Genomic DNA, 23355 nt, shown 5'->3' with positions numbered 1-23355 from the left:
TTTCATTCTTTTTGCATCAATTTTTTGTTAGTTTCAAAACCAAATTTTCCAGAATTTTTATTTCTTGTTCTAGAATTGTCAAATTTTGCATAATCAACAATCACATCAAAAGTACTAATTTCTCTTATTTTCATATAATTTTTTATTTTGAAAATTAGGATTTAAAAAAATTATAAAATATTTTGCAATTCTCCTTTGTGGTCTAAAAGTTTGTAGTTTGATGCTAACGGGTCGATTTCAAGTCACTGCGTTAACGCAAATTTGCAACCGTTGCTAAGGTATGAGCAATGTGATTGGCGATGCTATGTTGCAAATGGGATTTGCAGTATCGCAAGTCACACTTGAAATCGACCCCTAAGTTTCAAAAGTTTTTACGATAAAATTACCAAATTTCTGGAATTTACCAAATTAAAAATAAAAAAATTTTGGTTGGCTTCAAAAAAGGAAAATTTTTGCTTTGGTCTTAAAATTTTCTAATTAAACCTAATTAATAAAATTATTGAATGCAATCACAGCCCCAATTTTCCAATTTTTGGTGTTTTGCAATAAAAATACTCAAAATTTTAAAACTTTGGAATCATTTTGAGAGTAAATATTTTCAAAATTGTTCTTTAGGGATAAAAAATTTGGTAATATTGCAGTTAAGAAGCATATCAAAGAAAGTATCGCCCTAAAATTTTATTGTTTTAGTTTTAAAATTGCCGAAAGTACAAAATGTATTACTCATTTGAAAAAAAAAGTTGGTTTTTAAGTATTCTATTTTTGCTTCAGTTAACGAATATATAGAAAATAACAAAAGGTATCTAAAATTTTTAATGGTTCGCAAATTAATTTTTGAAATTTGACACTTTTAAAAAGTAAATCAAAGAAATTACTGTCTACAGATTTCATTGTTTTAGCGTTAAAATTGCCAAAGTTATGAAATGTTATCCAAAATAACATCAATTTTTTTAATTTTAAAATTTAAATAAATTAACTTTTTTAACTGTTGGTTCTAAAATTTTCAAATTTCGCACAGTTAATGCACAGTTAAAGTGGTTATATCACCAAATTTTACATTTTTGCCCATCCAAGTTTTAAAGTCATGATACTTTCTTAAAAATTTTGAGTTTCTCTGAAGACTAAAAATTTTTGAAACTTTTTGTTTGCGGTCTAAAATTTTGAAATATGGCAGTTTTAAGAAGTAAATCATTGAGAGTACCGTCTTCAAATTTTATTATTTTAGCGTTAAAATTGACAGTTATGAAATTTAATCTACTAATCTAATCTAAAAATAACGTCATTTTTTTTAATATCAACATAATTTCTAAAAATTTTATTGTTAGTTCTAAAATTTTAATTTCGTACAATTAATGAATAGATTGAAAGTAGAAATACTCCCATTTTTGTCAAGAAAAATTTCAAAGTTACGATACTTTTTGAAAATTTTGAGTTCATATAAAAACAAAAATATTTTTAAAAATTTTGAAAATTACTAATTTTAAGAAGCAAGTCGAAGTCAATACATCTTGCAAACTTCATTATTTTAACGTTTAACTTTTCAACGTTATAAAATTTAATTCAGTTAAGTTACGCCAATTTTTTTAGTTCCCAAAAAAGTTTTCCAAACATTTTATTCTTGACCCTAAAATTTTCCAATTTCCCACAGCCAATAAATAGATTGTAAGTAGCAATATCTTCAATTTTGAGCGTTTTACTTTTAAAACTTTGAGTTATAGAGTTTTATAAAAATTTTAGAGTTTGGGATTCGTTCTAAAAAAATATTTTTTAAATTGTTCTTCTAAGCGGCAAAATTTTGTAAATTATTATCAGAGTAAAAAAGCGTGTCAAAAATAGCAAAGAAAATTTCGTTCATTTGAGGTCAAAATTTCAACAACTACGAAATTTAATATAAAAATGAGAAAAAAAAATTAAAAGTAGCGATGCCTCAAATTTTCACTTTTTTACCAATAAAAGTTGCCATTTTTTTAAACTTTAGAATTTTCGATTTATTCTGCAAAACAATTTTTTAAATTCTTTCTTCGCGTTCAAAAATTTTATGAAATAATAAAATATAACTAAAAATGTTTTAGTAATTCAAAAACATTTTTTTCAAAATTTGTAATTTGTTGCAATTATTATCAATAAGAAAAATTCTTTTTAATCTCGTCGTTTTTGTTAGACAATTTTATAGAAAAAACTTAAAATATTTCTTCCGCAAGCAAATCTCAAAAATTTAGTTTTTAGAATGTCCTTTCCATTGTAAAACGTTGTTACAACATTATGTAGGACAAGTATAAAATAAACCAAAATCTAATCAAAATGACTTGCTTGCGATTTTCGTAATTTAGTTGTAGTTCAAAGTTTGTACATATCGTTTTCCATTACACTAAAGGACGTGTACGTCAAGAATTAATTATAGCACACAGGTGTAACTTATCTATGAACATAAATTTTCAGAAATAGGCAACCATTTATTCACACTCTCTTCGCTTTACTTCTCAAAATTAGGCGAGCGCAGCGAGGCAAGAGTCAAGTCTTTTTAGCAAATTACAAATCAGTTTGTAAATAAAAAAACAAACTTCAATATCAACTTTTAAGTACACAACCTTTATGATTAGCACCACTTTTCAATTTTGCTAATTGCCCATTATCACCACAGACAATATCAAGACATTAACAAAACACGCCGTGTCGTTGCAAAAATAACTATAAAACTCACAAGTTTCGTTTTCCAGAGCCTCAAAACACCAACATGCTAGTTTTGGTCGTACTTTCCATCGCGGCTTTCGCCGAAAGCGTGACTCTACGTAAGTTCCAGAAATTTTTACCAAAATTTAAATCCTCAAGCTTCTTATTACAGCTCACACCTTCAAGACTTGTAACCGGAAGCAGGCAAATCTAACCGCCTGTCTCCGTGAAGCTGCAGAATACAACGCCCACCAACTCATCCATCCGTTCAAAGATCTGCGTCTTCCGGGGCTAAAACCGCTTGTGATTCCCACTTTGACCATTGGTTCGGGAAAAAGAGCCGTGGCAGTGGAGCAACACTTTAAAGATTGCCGTTTAGATGGATTGGACCACGTGGAGTGTAAACAATTCGAGTAAGAAGAGTCAAGTTGAAAAACAGGTTTTGGGGAAAAATTTTAGATTCGACTTTGACAGGAAGCTTCTGGTGTTGGATGCCAGTTTCCCCGAGATTACCAAAAAGTGCCACTATCAACTCAATGGGCGAGTTCTTCTAATGCCCGTTCAAGGAGAAGGGGACAGTACCATCCTTCTTCGTAAAAATATAGTTTTTGGTACGACCACCACTGAAATCGTGTTTCAGGAGATATGAGAGTCACAGGCAACCTTTCGTACGAAGAAGTGAAGAGGAATGGAAAATCGTACCTCAAGTTTGACGCGCAAAATCTGTCTTTAGACGTCAGTCATGTTTATTTCCACTTTGATAATTTGTTCAATGGAGATAAAGCCTTGGGCGATGGTATCAACAGGATTTTGAACGATAATTGGAAGGACGTGTTCGAAGATGTCCGCTCCAATTACTCCAAGGCTGTTAATGCAATTATCCAGTCTCTTATGAACAACTTTTGGGGGCGAGTCTCTCTGGAGGACGCTCTGGACATTTAGATGACACAATAAAAAACTAAGAAAAAATAATAAACTTTATTTAAGTAAAAATCAGTCGAAGTTCAAATCTCTTTAATTATTCTGTTCCAATTGATTCTGGGAAGAAATTGGGATTCCGAAAACTGCACCGAAAGTGTGAGTGCCCGTTTCATTAGTAGTGGCCACCGATGAAACAGCCTAAAAGGTACAATTAGCCGCCTCCAAGGTACAATAAAATGATAGCATACCTGGGAACCGAAAGTTGGGGTTGCTGTTGTGCTCACGGAGGCAATAGGGGTCGATTCTTGATTGCTCGACATTACCTAGAAAAAAAATTAGAAAAAGTCTTCTGGGGTGGAAATGGACATACTGTTGGTGCTCCAAAGGCAGTGGGGGCGGCTCCAAAGGGAGTGGGAGCGGCACCAAAGGTCAAACCGGTGCTAGGAACAGAAGTCGGAGCAGATCCAAACGTGTTGGATGAAGGAGCAGCTCCAAACGTGTTGGATGAAGGAGCTGATCCAAATACTCCACTGGAGGCTGATCCAAACCTTGGGGGGTTATTCTAAAAAAAGTTTATCAAAATGCAAATAAAAATTTGATTGGTACCTGCGCGGACGAACTACCAAAGAGTGAAGAGTTCTACAAAAAAAAAATAAAATTTGTTGTAATTTTAGTGGCAATACCAACCTGACCGTACGGAGCAAAAAAACAATTTGACGGATTGTTCTGTGAAAAAAGTATAAATTTTTTTTTATATTTTAGGAAATACGTACGTTGCCATATGGGTATTGGGGAATCCCAAAGGAGAACCTCGGTGGATCTGGAAAAATTACGCAATGCTACCAACACAATTATTACATTCAGGGCCAACTTACTTGTATGCCAAGGCGTGAGGGCTTTGGTTCCTGCAACAAAATCAATATAATCACTGTTGCCAACTGTTTGTCTTACCGTGGGCGCCGCGTAGTCGCAGCTTCAAAGTCTCCAATCGCATCTGAGCCATCAGTCCTACCAACACAATGAACGAAGAAATGTTAAGTGCGTAAAATCAAAATCTTACCTGCGGCTTGGAGGACTTCGTCGTCGGAGTCTGCCAGCGCTTTTGGGGCGTTTTCAAATTTCGTGTTCTGTAAAAGAAATTTGTTATTATTATAAAATTCTTAGGGAGAAAAATACTTACGAAAAGCGACATGGTTTCCTAAATTGTCGTGTTTTCTAGTCCGACGAACCCAAAATGCACAACAACCATGTGCTTAGGTTAGGAACGGAACAAAATACGACGTCACACGCTGTTATCTCTCCTCGACGAACTTGGTGTTGGAAAAGGATCGATAGTTATACCGTTCAGTTGGTAGAAAAAGACGGACGATGCGAGACACGTGATTTCCTGTAAACCTTCAACTGTTGGAGCACATTCATGCATTCCTCGAATATAAACACTCGATAACAAAATGGATGTTGCTGTGACGCAACATGTTGTAATTTCGGGTGTTGACTCTGGAGCCCTTTATCGTGTCAAAATGTTGATAAAAAAATAATAAAATAGTTGTAACTATGTACAATGCAGGTGTCCCAGAACTCATGACCCAGACAAAACAGGCACATGCAGACAGCCATACGAAACAAAAATTTGAAAACGAAAATGTATAAGGCAAAAAATAACACTACATAATATGGAACAACAAAAATAATTATGTAATTTTTTTCATATTTATCGTTAGAGACTGTCGTACTTTTTGACATGCCATCATTATTGCTTTTGTCGAAATGTCGTTATAGAGAAAAAATAATTTCAAAAATTTGTTTTCGCTGTTTTCCTCGCTGCGAATTCAAAAGTGGGCATAAGATGACAATGTAATATTGTTTATTATTTATAACAATTAAAAAAGTGAAAATCAAAATAATTTTCGCGACAAAATTTTGGGAAGCGTATAAAGTCTATGTCTGCATTAAAATCTCCAAATCGGCTAAATCAAGAGTTAAAATTTCTTTTTGTGGAAAATAACCCTCGTGCCTAAAGACATGATATCCGTGAATCTTTGAAGTCAATAACATTTACAAATCTCAGTATCTGGAGAACTTCATGATCATTTCACTAACTGCTATTTTGGGTTGCTGTTATTTTCCATTTGCTAACAAAAAGGAGAAGAACAAAACTTGTATTTTAAATTTTTAACGTAAAACCGCATTCAATTTTCATAGTTTATTGATTTTTTAAAACTTTTGTTTTATTTTGTGAATATAATTGCAAATTTTCGAAAAGGAGAAACAAATAAATTTACCAATTTACCAATTTTTACCAATTTTTTGGAATATTAAACTGTCCTCAAACATGCCAATATTTCGATCTCGTTTAAACGGTATAAGATGTTGAAAATATGCTCGTCTTTGAAGTCGTGGCATTTTCCAAGACATGGTCTATAAAACCCAACCCACCGTAGTAATGAATAAATAATACATATAACAAGTAAAAAAAAGGGTAAACAAAACTCAGGTTTACAGGTAAAAATAAAGCTAAATTTTTTTTCAGAAATGACGGATTGTCTTCAAAATTTAATCATTTATTTGTCTTAAGACATCAACTCTTTGCGCCAAATTTGGACGTTCTGTTTTCTCCTTCAAGGTGATTCATTTTTTTTGAAATTCAGTGTATTATTTAATGAAAAATAAAAGTGTCAAAATATTTTTTATTAATTCTCTGCATAATTTTGTAAAATATTAAAAATGTCTAAATGCCCCGCGCCCTTTGCAGCATCCAACGCAGTCTTCTTAAGACTATCCATAATGTTGACATCAGCCCCCCCTTGAACAAGACTCAGCACCATCCTCTTGTACCCTTTCTGTGCCGCGAAGTACAACGCCGTCATCCCCGAAGCGTCAACTTCATCAATGATTTTCTTCTGACTCCTCACCAAGAAGTCAACAGTGTCCGGCCACCCCTCCAACACCGCAATGTGAAGACACGTCTCTTGTTTACAATTTTTGGCCTCGATGTCCGCTCCCATCAAAATCAAATATTCTATCACTTCGTTGCGTCCTCCTAAAGACGCGCTGTGAACAGATGTTAACCCTTGAGAGCTGCGAGCGTTTGGGTCTGCCCCGTTGGTGATTAACAGTTTGACCACTTCCAAGTGGCCTTTGAAGGCGGCTCGGTGGAGAGGGATCAATCCTATGTCGTCGATGGCGGCGTCTTGTCCTCTGTTTAAGAGTTCTTTGACGATGAGGACGTTACCACCGAGACAAGCGTGGTGGAGTGGCACTCGTCCGAGGTTGTTGGTGGCGGCGGTGTTGGCGTTGTTGTCAAGAAGGAATTTGACAACGTCGAAGTGACCTTTGGCGGCGGCGACATGGAGGATGGTCTCTTTGTCATGGTTGACTTCATTGATATTCGCGCCGTTGGTTATAAGTTTTTTTATGGTGTTCAAGTCGCCACTCTTAGCAGCGTCGAAAAGCGCGTCTTGACTCATCAACCTAAAATTTCAAACGTGAAGCGCTCAAGTGACAATTCGCAATCTTACCTTGGTACTCTCTGATTTTCTGCATCAGTCAACAATGCGACGATGGAGGTATATCCTCGACCCCCAGCCAAATCTTTAGCGGTCTTCTCATCCTCATCTTTGGCAAAAGCGTCGAAATTTTCACTCAACAGGTACTTTACGACGCGTTCGTGACCACCACCCGCGGAGAAATGCAGCGCAGTTCTTTTATACTTATCAGTGGTGGTTTTGTCGATTCCATTTTTCACCAAAAACTCGACGGTTTTGTAGTGTCCCATTTCCGCCGCTCGATGCAAAGAGTTCTTCCTGTCCATGTTATAAGCGTTGATGTTTGCTCCGTTCGCCAAGAGATATTTAACAATTTCTGTGCGCCCATTACAAGCAGCTCTTTGCAAAGCGGTCTTGGAGTCGTCGTCTCGGGCGTCAATATTTGCCCCTTTTTCTACCAACAAGCAAACTATTTCTTTGTGTCCCATTTTGGCAGCAAGTTGGAGTGCGGTTCGTCCAACATTGTCTTTAGCTTCAAGATCGGCGTCTTTGTCCAGAAGGAGTTTGATGATGTCGGTGTGACCCCAAGTGGCGGCTTTATGAAGAGGTGTTTGTTTCTGGGAGTCACATTTGGTCAGACTTGCTCCTTTTTCCAAGAGCAGCATGGCGATGGCTTTCTGGTTGCTTCCAAGAGCCAAGTTGAGCAAAGAACTGTCTTTGTTTTGGTCCTCCAAGAATGCGAGTAACTGGTGGTCAATTATCACACTCAACAAATTCTTGTAAGGCGTCACGACGCTATAATACGAAAGTGTGAACAAAGGTATTGTTTCTAAGTACTTCCAGTGCAACGGGTAATTCTTCGACATTTCCTCAAGAGAGGAGAGGCAAAGAGAAGCAGCAGCATACTCGAAGCAGTTCCACCCAAACAAATGATCTTTCACTGAAGGATCAGCGCCGTGATTCAACAACTCTTGCACAATCTCAGTTTGTTTCGTCGAGTTCTTGTCGTGGTAATGAGCATTCTTCGGCTGATTTTCCTCCAGTAACTGATGGGTTCTTCCGAGAGACACAGCCAAGTGAAGAGGTGTTCGACCTCCTTTGTCTTTGTCCTGTAATTTTCTGATCCATTTTTGGACTCCAGTGATGTTGTTTTCAAGCACCGCCAGGTGTAAAGGACAATCTTGAGCCAACTTCGCGTCAAAGAACCTTCGAATACCTTCATACTCGGGTTTGAAGAGACAACTTTGATCTTCAAGCTGTAATTCAAAAAAGTTGTCACTGAACCACATTGCCGCAAAATACTCAGCAAACGTTCGATGGCTGAAGGTAAAAGTTTCGTCTTCGTTCACTTGGACGAATCTTAGAATATCTCCATGGCATTGAATGCTCTTCAAGAACTCTTTATCTACTCGTATTTTGAGCTTGACGAAGAGGCGCGGTTCTAGACATGTTTGCAGAGCAGCAGCTTGGTAGCCGTTGATATAGTAGTTCTTGAAGCCTTCAACGATAACATTAATGATGTTCGCATTTTTGAGAGTGTTAAGATTCGTCTTTTCCAAGTTATGTTGAATCTGGCCTTCCACAAATGTAGAGTACATTTTGTTTAAAGTCGTTGCTTCGTCCAAGTTGGTCAAATCTTGTATTCTGCTGAAATTTTCGGTGAGGATGAAGAGTATCAACGGGAACTTGAGGATATCGTCTGGTTTTTTTTTAACATCAAACAGCTTCTGAGTGATCTTCTTTATATTGTTTTCAATGACGTGGGCACTTTGAAGTCTGTCTTTGACGTACTTTTTTTGATCATCAAGACTGATATCTTTGACAGTGTAGGAATGGAACATCTTTACTCTTCCTTCGATGAACTCAGGCAAGTTACGAGTACCGGAAATCCAAATCTTGTAACCTCTTTGTGCAATTCTTTGTATAATTTCCACAGTTTCCTCGATGGCATTACTATTTAATTCGTTTAACCCATCAAACAAAAAGAGGACTTTTTGGTGCTTCCGAAAATAATTGCAAATTCGCCAGTCGTAACTGTCATTCATCGTCGAAGAATACAAAATCTGTGTCAGTATGGTGTCAATGTCATTTTCCCTTTTAAATACCGAAGTCATTTGTTGTAACAAGACTCTTATCACCCAATGACTATCAGGACAACTTTTAGCCAAATACTTCATCATGGTAGTCTTCCCAACACCAGTACTCCCACTCAAGAGATTGATGTTGTTATCAACGACACTCAAAGTGTCAGCTTTGACATTCTTATCACTCCACTCCAAGATCTCATTGTTTAAAACCAAATGATGACAACCACTTTGGGAAAAAATGGCGTCGGTCAGAATAAGTCTTGGTTCTAAAAGATCCAAATCGAAACCTCTGTTCTGCAAATTCTGACGAAACTCTTTAGCCCGCCCCTGACAGTGGATGATCGTCTTGCTTTCCGCACAAAGAATCTTAAGTTGATCCAGAGTAACGTCTGATCGTATCAGTTTCCTCGCAATGAAGAATTCTGGGAGATCTTCTAGTTTTTTTCCCACCAACAGTACTTCGTCTCGGAGGAAATGAAAGATCTCGCTTGCGGTCAAAACTTCGTCTAAATTAACACACGTTTGGAGGTCTTCAATGTACTTTGCTTCCCGCCCTTGGAGCGAGATTTGGAAATTCTTTGTGATGTTTCTGTAGATGTTGCTGCTGATTTTGAGATCTTCCAAAGTCTCAAAAATGCTCCAGTTTTCAAAACCGTAGCTCTCGACCTTGCCACCCACAAGAACGACATTCAACTTTTGGTACTCCAGAGTTTTCATCAATTGGACCACTGTGCAAAGCACGGAACGATTTTTCTCAGTGACTTCCACAAAAAGCGGTTTTTGCATCAAAATCGCTACAAGAAGAGGAGAGAGTTTTTTCGGGAGCTCTTGAGTTTTCTTCAGGAGTTTCAGTGCTCGAATCACGTCGAGGTCTGTTTCATTCGGTTTGAAGACGATGTACTTGAATGTGTTCTTAACAAACTTACTGGAGACATCTGGGAGGAGCGTGAGGTCGAATAACTTGATGGCGTCTTCAATAAGTTGATTTTTGGTGTCGTTTTCGCTGGTAATTTGAGGAGCAATAAAAAAGTGAGAGAACAAGAAGTTGGTGAGGTTCAACAGTACGGCGTCTCTGGTGAGTTTGGTGTCGTCATAGTGCGTGTTGCGCACTTGTTGAAAGAAGTTGATGTAAGAAATTGCTGACTGTTCGTCGGCGTTGAAGATCTCCGAGAACATGTCGATGACAGCATCCTGCATCTCTTTGACGCTCATTTGTGCAGAAATCAAGAAGAAGTTTTCACAAAACGTTGAGTCTCGTTCTTTGAACTGGTAAATACCTCCAACATTGAATAGCTCGGTTTTGAACGGTTTTTCCCTATGTCTAACATCATAGTTTTCTACATTTTCCATTCCAAGAAATTCAACGTTGGTGTACAATATAAACTTGTAAGACTGTTGTATGTCTGGACTTTCCTTCTCGTATGAGGTAATAAACTGTCTCAAATTAAACCCTTTTTCTTTGAAATTGCTCTTCCGCCTATTGAACTCCGTGTTGGCGTCAAGCCTCTTGTGCTCTTCATCGCGATGCTTCAGTTGTACGGCAAATTTTTCTTCAACATCGTCTTGTTTCACTACTGTTATGATCAAATCGTCAAACTTCCGGAAACTCCGGGAGTTAAGTTGGAACTCGAAGGATTTTACAGTGTCGTCTAGAAGGAGCTTAAGGGCGAAGTACGCGGGGACGAGTTTTTCGTACTCGTAGCCTTCGTTGACCGTGCCGCTTTTAACCTGCAAATGAAGAGATTGAAGATTTTGTAGCTCGGTTTTGAAAAGGTACCTCTTTGGTGTTGACACGTTTTTGGTAGGGTTTTTGGGCTTCATTTGGGCTGCTTGGGACCTAAAATGCGTTGTCTATCAGTTTGGAAAATTTTAATTTATTTAATTTAATTTGTTGAAACAATTGTTCTCAAGGTGAGAGCTCTCATAGATTGGAACTGATTTATCTGAATAAATGAGAGCTGAAGTGTTTTGTTGTTAAATTTTACTTTTACACGCAATTAAACAGCTTTGCAACCTGAAGAAAATTATTAAACTTGTGTTACCTGGTCAGATGAAGAATTTCCTGTATTTCCGCACTCGTTTTCTATGTCTGATATCTGTAAATTTACTTAGTGATAAACTATTAATCTTAGATTTAAATGAACGTACCGATAATGGCATTTGTAAATATGATTTTTGTAAATTATTTACACCAGTTGAAGTCATCTGGCTGTTATTTTTATTTCACTATTAGCATCGCTGATATAGAAGCCACAACTGAGAGTATTTTGTGCTGATCACGGACGGTTATCTTAGTCTTGATAAAATATGAATTTAGATAAAACACTTAAATTGAATCAATTGTAGATTTTTCTGGAATGCCAAATTTAACATGACTTGGAAAAGACCAAATCAAACCAAACCAAAAATAACTCTTTTGACTTTTTTATTTATGATTATTAAATATCTACAGCAGGGGACAAAATTTTAGACTTTATTTTTTTGACACTACTTTTGTGATAAAATTTGGGCAGATTATTATGCTTGACCTATTTATTAACTGTCCCAAATGTGAAAATTGTGAAAATTTGACGAACCAAAAAGTTTCAAAATTATATAAAAAAAAAGTGTTATTGGTTGTGTTGACGCTATAGGGACAGAATTTGGAGCAACTGATACTTTTAACTCTTTTATTCACTACACCAAATTTCAAAATTCTGAGGCAACAGATTTTAAAAATTTTTATTTGTAGAACGAATTAAAAAATTCTAAAATTCTATAAAAAAATGTATTATTGATTGTATTAGGGGTATAGCGATAAAATTTGGTGAGATTTATACCCTTATCTTATTTATTGACAATACCAAATTTCAAATATCTGAGGCAATAGACTCAGATTTCAAAGATTTTTATTTTTTGGACGGATCAAAAAGTTTAAAAATTATATAAAAAAAATTATGTTATTGGTTGTGTTGACGCTATAGCGATAAAATTTGGAGCAATTGATACTCTTAACTCTTTTATTCACTGTATCAAATTTCAGAATTCTGAGACATAAGACTCAGATTTTAAAAATTTTTATTTCTAGAACAAATTAAAAAGTTCTAAAATTCTATAAAAACATGCAATTATTGGTTGTATTAGGACTATTGCGATGAAATTTGGTGAGGTTTATATCTTTAGCTTATTTATTGACAGTACCAAATTTTAAAATTCTAAGACAACAGACTCAGATTTTTTTTTATTTTTTGACAAATTAAAAATTTTTAAAATTTTATAAAAAGTGTGTTATTGGTTGTAATAGCGCCACAGCGATGAAACTAAAGAAGGTTTATACCCTTAATTTATTTATCGAAAATACCAAATTTCAAAATTCTGAGACAACAAACTCAAATTTAAGAAATTTTTATTTTTTGGGCGAATCAAAAAGTTTCAAAATTTTATTATAAAAAATAGATTATCGGTTGTGTTGGCGCTATAGCGATAAAATTTGGAGCAATTGATACTCTTAACTCTTTTATTCACTGTATCAAATTTCAGAATTCTGAGACATAAGACTCAGATTTTAAAAATTTTTATTTTTAGAACAAATTAAAAAGTTCTAAAATTCTATAAAAACATGCAATTATTGGTTGTATTAGGACTATTGCGATGAAATTTGGTGAGGTTTATATCTTTAGCTTATTTATTGACAGTACCAAATTTCAAAATTCTAAGACAACAGACTCAGATTTTTTTTTATTTTTTGACAATAAGAAATTTTTATTTTTTGGGCGAATCAAAAAGTTTCAAAATTTTATTATAAAAAATAGATTATCGGTTGTGTTGGCGCTATAATGATGAAATTTGGAGCAATTGATATTTTTAACTCATTTATTCACAGTACCAAATTTTAAAATTGTGAGAAAACAGACTCAGATTTTAAAAATTTTTAGTTTTAGAACGGATTAAAAAGTTATAAAATTTTATAAAAAATGTATTATTGGTTGTAGTAGAGCTACAGCGACGAAATTTGGGAAGGTTGATTGATACCTTGAACCCATTTATTAACTGTGCTAAATTACAAAGTTTTGGAGCAACAGACTAAAATTTTAGAACATTTTATTTATTTTTATTTTTAGAACGAACTCAATAGTTTTAAAACTATAAAAAGTATCTTTCGTTGTGTTAAAATTACAGCGATGAAATTTAAGAAGACTGTGGTACCCTTAAGCATAAAGATTCTTCCTTTCAACATGCAAAAAGTTACAAATTCTAAAAGGTGCTTTAAACTATGTGACAATTTATTGACATTTACGTCTAAAATTTTATGTCCGTCGCTGTATATTCTGCAAATGGCAAACAAAAACCACTTTTTAGTAATCTTAACCTTAACTGGATATTATTTAGATAGACACTCATTTCTTATCATTCAAATGTTGAATAACGAGAAGTAATTGTGCAACGGTAAAAGCTAGAAGTAAATTTTGTTGCGTGAATACTTTTAAATTATGAAATAAACTACTAGAAATCATTATCCTGCAGGTTTTCAATTTTTTCGGTCACTTCATCGACAGTTTCCCTTGAGGTTACGCAGAAATTTGACTACTTCATGTTACTATTTTGGACAACATTTTTGCTCATTTTAAAATTAAGTTTCCAATGCCACGACTACAAAATTTCCCCCGTCAATTACAACGTTTTTACTTCCACCGGAATTCGTAATTTTCAAGAGTTTATTATTCAAGTTCCTGAGTCAAGCAGCCTGGTTATTAACCTGGAAAATAACACGAAATTGTGTAAACGCATGTTTAAAATTTCTGGAGGTTTTGAGTATCTCACAATGACTGGAAAAAATATTGTTCAAATTGAAACAAAGTTGCTGGAAAATGTTAATTTTCGATACTTTAGTCTAAACGAAGGCAAAATCCAAACAATCAGAAAGAACACGTTTGCAAATATGCTGGTGAATTTTTTGTTTCTTTCGTCCAACCGAATTGAAGTAATTGAAGACGGTGCTTTTAAAAACATAACTGAATTAATTTCTCTTGAGCTGAACGAGAACTTGTTGACACGCTTTAACTCTGCTGCTTTTGAAAACTTACCACAATTAAGATTTTTGATGGTTGATCACAATCGGATTACTCGTCTCGAAAAAGATTCATTCAATTTTATGAGCTTTACCCCAATAGCACTAAATTTCAATTCCAACAAAATTGTATATTTAGACAAAGATTTGTTCAGAGGATTAGAAGGGAAGCGCATCTCTTTCGATCTTGGTGATAACAAGATCAAAACTCTATTCGTGGAAATTTTCGAAGGATTTGAATTCGTTGCTTTGAATTTTAGCTCTAATCCAATTATGGAACTCACTGGCGATTTTTTCGAAAAGAACTTTAAAATTGAATCGCTGATTTTGGGTCTTAGTCGTCTCAAGTCTGAGACTAGAAGGAAAGTGCTTCTTTGGGCAGAGAGGAATAACATTCAGTTCAAGTCTTCTTTTGGGAAAGGCAGTGTAAACAACTTTCTTCTTGTGTTTCTAGCAGCAATGGCAGTTTTTTAAATTGGTTTTGTTAGAGCACGACTTGTCTGAACACTAACTTGTGAATTTCTTGAAATAAAAAGTTTATGAAACCATTTTTTTAGGCGACTTTAACTAAAAACTGAATTTTCAGTTCTGAAATGCGGACCAAAAATGACCGTTTTTCATTTTTGTTCGTACTAGGGTTACGCCATCTATCGTTAATTTTTTTAATTACTCAACATCAAAAAGCACATCAAACCTAAATTATACAAATTGTAAAAGCTACCCATACCGAAATTGCAAATGTAAATAAAAAAAATATAAACTTTTCTGAGAAATTCATAAATACATACATATTTACAATTATTCAGTTGCTATAAATGATTAGATCGATAAATCGTAAATAAAAAATAATTATCTTGCAAATTTAATTCCTAAAAAAATCTTGTCAAAAAGTGCTATTTTGCCCTCGTCTTCTTTCTGGCCTCGGCTATTAAAAAAAAGCTCGACCCGAAAAGAAACACTTTTTAGTCTTGGTACACAAATAACTATTTCCTAATTTGTATTTTAAACATTCCCAAGCTGCTATGGAAACAAAGCTATTATAGCGTTTCGTGTTGAAATAGAATATTATAGCACTGAAAACGAATGCGAAATAGCGAAAATAGCTCAGTTACAAAACAAATTAAGAAAAATAGTATAAAAATCTTGTTTATAAGGCCATTAAGACACTCATCCACCGAGGCTTAAAATTTGCTTTATGAAATTCGGTGTTTTAATATTCTATTATTGTTATTTCCTAAAATTAAAGTTTTGATGCCCTGCAAGAAATTTTTGTCCTCTGTGTTCTTTTGACCAAAACATTGAAGCTCTTTGCAATGCTAAGAATGTAGAAGAATCATAAAACATCTTTTGAACTTTTTATTCATTATTATTATGTATATTTTGCAAACTTCTAAAAAGAACAACTTTTGAACAGTAATTACTAAACACTTATCTAAACTTGAGTAATGAGAAGTAATTGTGTAACTGTAGAAGTAGGAAGTAAATTTTATTGCGTTGAAATTATGAAATAAACCACTCACTTATTTATAAAATTAATCTTATTATCCTTAAGATGTTCACTCATTTCTGCTCACTTCTTTGTCAGTTCTCTTTGAGTGTTATGCAGAAATCTAACCACATCCTATTACTATTTTTGGGAACACTTTCACTCACTTTAAAGCTAAGTTCGCAATGCCACGACTACAAAATTTCCCTGTTGAATTACAACGTTTCTACCTTGAGCTCCAATCAAAATTTTCAAGATTTTCTTATCCAAATCTCAGAATCAAATAATTTGCAAATAAACCTAGAAAATAATACAAAGTTGTGTAACCGCATGTTCAACATTTCTGGAGATTTTCAGCGACTCGACATGACCGGCAAAAATATTGTCGAAATCGAAACGAAGTTGCTGCAAAATGTCAATTTTCGATACTTTAGTCTAAAAGAAGGTAAAATCAAAAGAATCAGAACGAACACGTTTGTAAACATGCTGGTGATGTTTCTGTTCCTTTCGTCTAACCGAATTGAAGTAATTGAAGACGGTGCTTTTACGAACATGCCGAATTTAATTACTCTTAAACTGAGTAAAAACTTGTTGACACGGTTTAATTCTGCTGCTTTTGAAAACTTACCACTTTTAAGATTTTTAGTGTTTCATCACAATTGGATTACTCGTCTCGAACAATATTCATTTAATTTTATTGATTGCACGGTAATATCGTTTGATTTTAAATCTAACAAAATTAGGTATTTAGACAAAGACTTGTTCAGAGGTCTAGAAGGGAAGCTCATAGCCCTTTATCTTGGTGATAACAATATCAAGACTCTATCCGCCGAAATTTTCGAAGGATTTGAATTCGCTAATTTGAATTTTAGTTCTAATCCAATTAAGGAACTCTCTGACGATTTTTTTGAAAAGGACATCAGAGTCAAAATATTGACTTTGGGGCTTAGTAATCTCAATTTTCGGACTAGAGAGAAAATGCTCTTTTGGACGGAGAAGAATAACATCCAGTTCAGGTCTTTTTCTGAGAGGGGCAGTGTGAGCAACCTTCTTATTCTTTTAGCAGTAATAGCAGTTTTATAAATTGGTTTTGATGGAGCACTCATTACCTAAACGACTTGCCTGAATTTCGTAAAATATAGAAATTATAAAAAACTTTTTATTGTTATTTTGCGTTTGATGCTCTGCAAGCACTTTTTGTCTTCTGTGTTGTTTCAACCAAAACATTGAAGATCTTTGCATTGTTGAGAATGTTAAGTTTGGTTTTGTCAAAATTATGTTAAATCTGTCTTTCAATAAAAATCTACTTTTGAGGTAATTTAAGTGTTTTATCTCGATTAATATATTATCAAGAAAAAGATAACTATGATTAGCCCAAAACAAACTCAGTTGTGATTTGTGTACCTGTGATGCAAATGGTGAAAAGAAATTACCAGCCAGATGGCTTCAAATGGGGGGAATAATAATTTACAGAAACGAAATTTACAAAGGCTATTACCGGTATGTACTTTTAAATCTTAGATTAATAGTTTATTATTAAGTAAATTTGCAGATATCAAACTTGAAAAACGAGTGCAGCAATAATAAAAGTTGCTCATCTGAACAGGTAAAGTTTACTAATTTTTTTCAATTAGTAACGCCGTTAAATTCATGTTAAAGTAAAATTAAACAACAACAAAACACTTGAACTCGCATTTATTTAGATAATACAAAAAGATGCTACCAATAAACTCCAATCTTTAATCTTTCAACTTGAGATCATTTTTAATCATATTATTTAAAAAATAAAATTTTCCAAACTTATGGGGACAACGCATTTTCAGGTTCCCAGCAACCCAAATGAAGCCCAAAAACCGCACCAAAAATGTGCCGGCACCAAAGAGGTACCTCTTAAAACCGGCGAGCTTCAAAATCTTCAATCTCTTCATTTGCAGGTTAAAAGCGGCACGGTCAACGAAGGCTACGAGTACGAAAAACTCGTCCCCGCGTACTTCGCCCTCAAGCTTCTTCTAGACGACACTGTAAAATTCTTCGACTTCCAACTTAACTCCCGGAGTTTCCGGAAGTTTGACGATTTGATCATAACAGTGGTAAAACAGGACGATGTTAAGGAAAAATTCGCCATACAACTGAAGCATCGCGATGAAGAACATAAGAAAGTTGATGCAAACAAAGAGTTCAATAAGGTGAAGAGCAATTTCAAACAAAAAGGATTTAATTTGAGTCAGTTTCTTACCTCGTACAAGAAGGAAAAGCCAGACATACAACAGTCTTATAAGTTTCTTTTGTTCACTAACGTCGAATTTCTTGGGATTGAAAATGTGGACAACTATGAGGTTAGACATAGCGAAAAACCGTTCAAAACCAAACTCTTTAATGTTGGAAGTATCTACCAGTTCAAAGAACAAGACGCAGAGTTTTGTGAAAACTTCTTCTTGATTTCTGCACAAATGGGCGTCAAAGAGATGCAGGACGCTGTCATCAACATGTTCTCGGAGATCTTCAACGCCGAAGAACAGTCAGCAATTTCTTACATCAACTTCTTCCAAGAAGTGCACAACACGCACTATGACGACAATAAGCTCACCAGAGACGCCGTAGTGTTGAACATCATCAACTTCTTGTTCTCTCACTACTTCATTGCTCCTCAAATCACCAACAAAAGCGACACTAAAATTCAACTAATTGAAGATGCTATCAAGTTATTCGACCTTACGCTTCTTCCAGATGTCTCCAGTGACTACGTTAAAAACTCCTTCAAGTATATCGTGTTCAAACCGAACGAATCAGACATTAAAATAATTCGAGCTTTAAAACTCCTAAAGAAAAGTCAAGAGCTTCCGAAGAAACTTCCTCCTCTTCTTGTAGCAGTTTTGATGCAGAAACCACTTTTTGTGGAAGTCACCGAGAAAAATCGTTTCGTACTTTGCACAGTGGTCCAACTGCTGAAAACTGTGGAGTACCAAAAGTTGAATGTCGTTCTGGTAGGTGGCAAAGTTGAGAGGTACCTTTTTCAAAACTGGAGCGTTCTTGAAACTTTGGAAGATCTTAAAACCAGCACGGAAATTTACGAAAATATCACGAAAAATTTCCAAATTTCGCTCCAAGGGCGGGAAGCAAAGTACATTGAAGACCTCCAAGCGTGTGTTAATTTAGACGAAGTTTTGACCGCAAGCGAAATCTTTTATTTCCTCCAAGATGAAGTTCTTTTGGTGGGAAAAAAACTGGAAAATCTCCCAGAATTTTTCATCGCGAGAAAATTGAAGCGATCAGAAGTTACTCTAGATCAACTCAAGATTCTTTGTGCGAAAAGCACGACGATCATCCACTGTCAGGGGCAGGCTAAGGAGTTTCGTCAGAATTTGCAGAACAGAGGTTTCGATTTGGATCTTTTAGAACCACGACTTATTTTGACCGACGACAATTTTGCCCGAGATGGTTGTCACCATTTGGTTTTAAACAATGAGATCTTGGAGTGGAGTGATAAGAATGTTAGTGCCGACACTTTGAGTGTTGTTGATAACAACATCAATCTCTTGAGTGGGAGTACTGGTGTTGGGAAGACTACCATGATGAAATATTTGGCCAAGAGTTGCCCTGACAGTCACTGGGTGATAAGAGTTGTGTTACAACAAATGTCTTCGGTGTTTCGAAAGGAAACTGATATTGACACCATACTGACACAGATTCTGTCTTCTTCGACGACGCATAACAGTTACGATTGGCGAATTTGCGACCATTTTCGGAAGCACCAAAAAGTCCTCTTCTTGTTTGATGGGTTAAATGAAGTAAATAGTAGTGCCATCGAAGAAACTGTGGATATTATACAAATAATAGCACAGAGAGGTTACAAGATTTGGATTTCCGGTACTCGAAACTTGCCCGAGTTCATCGCGGGAAGAGTAAAGTTGTTCCATTCCTATACTGTGGAAGACATCAGTCTTGATGATCAAAAGAAGTACGTAAAAAACAGACTTCGAAGTGCCCATGTCAGCGAGCACAATATAGAGAAAATCACTCAGAAACTGTTTGGTGTTGAGAAAAAACTAGAAGATATTCTGAAGTTGCCGTTGATACTGTACATCCTTACTGCAAATTTCAGCAGAATACAAAATGTTATCAACTTAGAAAAAGCAACGACTTTGTACCAAATGTACGCTACTTTTGTAGAAGGCCAGATTCAACATAACTTGGAAAAGAGTAAACTTAACACTCTCAACAATGCGAACATCATCAATGTTATCATTGAAGGCTTCAAGAACTACTATATCAACGGCTACCAGGCTGCTGCTCTTCAAACATGTTTAGAACCGCGCCTCTTCGTCAAGCTCAAAATACGAGTAGATAAAGAGTTCTTGAAAAGCATTAAATGCCATGGAGATATTCTAAGATTTGTCCAAGTGAACGACAACGAAACTTTTACGTTCAGCCATCGAACGTTTGCTGAGTATTTTGCGGCGATGTGGTTCAGTGACAACTTTTCTGAATTACAGCTTGAAGAACAAAGTTGTCTCTTCAAGCCCGAGTATGAAGGTATTCGGAGGTTTTTTGACGCGAAGTTGGCTCAAGATTGTCCTCTTCACCTGGCGGTGCTTGAAAACAACATAGCTGGAGTCCGACATTGGATCAAGAAATTAGGGGACAGAGACAAAAAAGGTCGAACACCTCTTCACTTGGCTGTGTCTCTCTGGAGAACCCATGAGTTACTGGAGGGAGATCAGCCAAAAAGTGGTCACCACTACGACAACTCGAAGAAACAGACTGAAATTGTGCAAGAGTTGTTAAATCACGGCGCTAATCCTTTCAAGAAAGATTATTTGTTTGGGTGGAATTGCTTTGAGTATGCTGCTGCTTTTCTTTGTCTTTCCTCTCTGGAGGAGATGTCGAATTATCATCCGTTGCACTGGAAGTACATAGAAACGATACCATTGTTTACACTTTCGTATTACAGCGTCGTGACGCCTTACAAAAATCTCTTATGTGTGCTAATTAACCATCAGCCACTCCCATTGCTGGAGGAGCAAATCAAAGACAGTTCTTTGCTTAACTTGGCTCTTGGAAGCAACCGAAAGGCCGTTGCCATGCTGCTCTTAGAGAAAGGAGCAAATCTGACGAAATGTGACTCCCAGAAACAAACACCTCTTCATAAAGCCGCCACTTGGGGTCACACCGACATCATCAAACTCCTTCTGGACAAAAGCGTCAACTTTGAAGCTAAAGACAGTGTTGGTAGAACCGCACTCCAACTTGCTGCCAAACTGGGACACAAAGAAATAGTTTGCTTGTTGGTAAAAAAGGGGGCAAATATTGATGCCCAAGATGACGACTCCAAGACCGCTTTGCAAAGAGCTGCTTGTAATGGGCGCACAGAAATTGTTAAATATCTCTTGGCGAACGGAGCAAACATCAACGCTTATAATATGGACAGGAAGAACTCTTTGCATCGAGCGGCGGAAATGGGACACTACAAAACAGTCGAGTTCTTGGTGAAAAATGGAATCGACAAAACCACCACTGATAAGTATAAAAGATCTGCGCTGCATTTCTCCGCTGGTGGTGGTCACGAACAAGTCGTAAAATATCTTCTAAGTGAAGATTTCGATGTTTTTGCTAAAGACGAGGACGAGAAGACCGCCAAGGACTTGGCTGAGGGCCGCGGATATTCCTCCATCGTCACAATATTGGGTGCTGCGGAAAATCAGAGAATACCAAGGTAAGAATGCTAATAAATAATCACTTGAGCGCTTCTTCTAAATTTTAGAACCTTGAGTCAACACGCGCTCTTCGACGCAGCGAAGAATGGTGATTTGAATGAATTAATAAAACGTATAACCAATGGCGCGAATATCAATGAAGTCAATCACGACGGAGAAACCATCCTCCACGTTGCTGCCGCCAAAGGTCACTTCGACATCGTCAAATTTCTTCTCGACAACAAGGCCAACACTGCCACTACTGACAACCTCGGACGAGTTCCGCTCCACCACGCTTGCCTCGGTGGTAACGTCCTCATCGTCAAAGAACTCTTAAACAGAGGACAAGACACCGCCACCGACGACATTGGATTGATCCCTCTCCACCGAGCCGCCTTCAAAGGCCACTTGGAGGTGGTAAAACTGTTAATCACCAACGGGGCAGACCCCAACGCTCGCAGCTCTCAAGGGTTAACATCTCTTCACAGCGCATCTTTAGGGGGGCGCAATGAAGTAATTAAATATTTAATTTCGGTGGGAGCCAACATCGAGGCTAAAAACTGTAAAGAAGAGACGTGTCTTCACATTGCGGTGTTGGAGGGGTGGCCAGACACTGTTGACTTCTTGGTGAGGAGTCAGAAGAAAATCATTGATGAAGTTGACGCTTCGGGGATGACGGCGTTGTACTTCGCAGCACAAAAAGGGTACAAGAGGATGGTGCTGAGTCTTGTTCAAGGAGAGGCGGATGTCAACATTACGGATGGTCTCAAGAAGACCGCGTTGGATGCTGCAAAAGACGCGGGGCATATAGACATTTTCAATATTTTACAAAATCATGCAGAAAAATTATAAAACATCTTTGACATTTTTATTTATTATTAAGTATCTGTATATTCTGTAAAGAAGAGCTACTTTTAAGTCATCTTAACTTAGATAATACTTAAATAGACAAAATTATTTAACAGTTAAATGTTGAGTAACAAGAAGTTGTGGTAACAGTTAACGGTCTCAGCTGAATATATTTTATTGCGTCAATACTTTTAAAGTATGAATGAATCAATGTATTTAAACGAGAAATCATTATCCTGCAGGTTTTCACTTTATCCGGACACTCCATTGACAGTTTCCTTGTTGAAATTGAAACAAAGTTGTTGAAAAATGTGAATTTTCGATACTAAAAAGAACAAAATCAGAACAAACACGTTTACGAATTTATGCTGGGCGCGGATTTGTTCCTTTCGTTCAACTTAATGCAAGTTATTGAAGACGGTGCTTTTACGAACATCACGAATTTAATTTCTCTTAGATGAACGAAAACTTTTTGACACGATTTATTATATTTATTAATATTATATTTATTAATTTTGCTGCTTTTGAGAATTATTATTGTCGCTGGGAATATTAAAATTCTGCAGGCTTTGGAACTGCTTGTTTTATTTTTTTGTAGTTTTTATATTATGATTTCGTCATTCTTTCTTTGTTTTAAAACAGTAGCAAATTTTATTAAATGTTAATTGTGGAAACACGTAATCTGACTTTAGTTATTGCGCCGGAAAAAATGAAAAAAAATGTACCCGACGACGCTTATGAAATAAGATACTATTAAAACAAAATGGATTGTTAAAATTATAATTTTTTTTTTGTAAGAATTATTTAAAGTTTAAGTATTTATATTGCAAAAAAAAGGATTTTTGTTAACAATTATTCAAAATTTAAAAGTAGAAACGAAAGGTGGAAGTTTAATAAAAAAACTGTATTATAAAGAAAATGTAAAATAAGATTTTTTAGACATCATTAAATTTACAAACTAATTAAGTTTTATTTATGATTTATTAATTTAATCATTTATAACAACTGAATAATTGTAAATATTTATGAATTTTTCAGAAAAGTTCATATTTTCTTTATTTACAGTTGCAGTTTCGGCATGTGTAGCTTCACAATTTGGGTGAATTAGGTTTGATGT

The 23355-nt window shown here is 35.6% G+C and overlaps 4 protein-coding genes across 5 annotated transcripts; 2 read left to right on the top strand and 2 right to left on the bottom strand.

The window, feature by feature from the left end:
- Positions 1–2679: 2679 nt before the first annotated feature.
- Positions 2680–3679, top strand: LOC148177611 (protein takeout-like). 2 transcript variants are annotated; one of them, XM_088032922.1, is made up of 4 exons: positions 2680–2789; positions 2843–3083; positions 3145–3263; positions 3311–3679. In XM_088032922.1, the coding sequence occupies exons 1-4, from the start codon at positions 2735–2737 to the stop codon at positions 3610–3612; spliced, it is 717 nt and encodes a 238-aa protein (XP_087889048.1). In that variant the 5' UTR covers positions 2680–2734; the 3' UTR covers positions 3613–3679. The 2 variants fall into 2 exon arrangements, with proteins under 2 accessions (XP_087889048.1, XP_087889047.1); XM_088032921.1 differs by having other exon boundaries at positions 3130–3263.
- Positions 3635–4916, bottom strand: LOC148177610 (uncharacterized). The gene is made up of 10 exons (XM_088032924.1): positions 4772–4916; positions 4652–4718; positions 4543–4599; positions 4467–4496; positions 4365–4411; positions 4279–4317; positions 4198–4230; positions 3962–4153; positions 3840–3914; positions 3635–3789 (listed from the first exon to the last, which is right to left on the bottom strand). Exons 1-10 carry the CDS (start codon positions 4781–4783, stop codon positions 3685–3687), a joined length of 657 nt encoding a protein of 218 aa, XP_087889050.1. The 5' UTR covers positions 4784–4916; the 3' UTR covers positions 3635–3684.
- A 1354-nt stretch (positions 4917–6270) lies between these two features.
- On the bottom strand, positions 6271–11408 carry LOC148177609 (uncharacterized). The gene is made up of 5 exons (XM_088031864.1): positions 11312–11408; positions 11206–11259; positions 10941–11000; positions 7110–10891; positions 6271–7062 (listed from the first exon to the last, which is right to left on the bottom strand). Exons 1-5 carry the CDS (start codon positions 11366–11368, stop codon positions 6282–6284), a joined length of 4734 nt encoding a protein of 1577 aa, XP_087887990.1. The 5' UTR covers positions 11369–11408; the 3' UTR covers positions 6271–6281.
- A 5692-nt stretch (positions 11409–17100) lies between these two features.
- Positions 17101–22813, top strand: LOC148177608 (uncharacterized). Its single transcript, XM_088031863.1, has 5 exons — positions 17101–17196; positions 17249–17302; positions 17520–17579; positions 17631–21409; positions 21458–22813. Exons 1-5 carry the CDS (start codon positions 17137–17139, stop codon positions 22239–22241), a joined length of 4737 nt encoding a protein of 1578 aa, XP_087887989.1. The 5' UTR covers positions 17101–17136; the 3' UTR covers positions 22242–22813.
- The last annotated feature ends 542 nt before the right edge of the window (positions 22814–23355 follow it).

The sequence above is a fragment of the Gnatocerus cornutus genome, chromosome 3, assembly GCF_029298725.1.
Source record: "Gnatocerus cornutus isolate USDA-ARS CGAHR chromosome 3, icGnaCorn1.1, whole genome shotgun sequence".
NCBI lineage: Eukaryota > Metazoa > Arthropoda > Insecta > Coleoptera > Tenebrionidae > Gnatocerus > Gnatocerus cornutus.
Note: the sequence above shows the minus strand (reverse complement) of the source record. Positions and strands in the feature narration are given on the sequence as shown.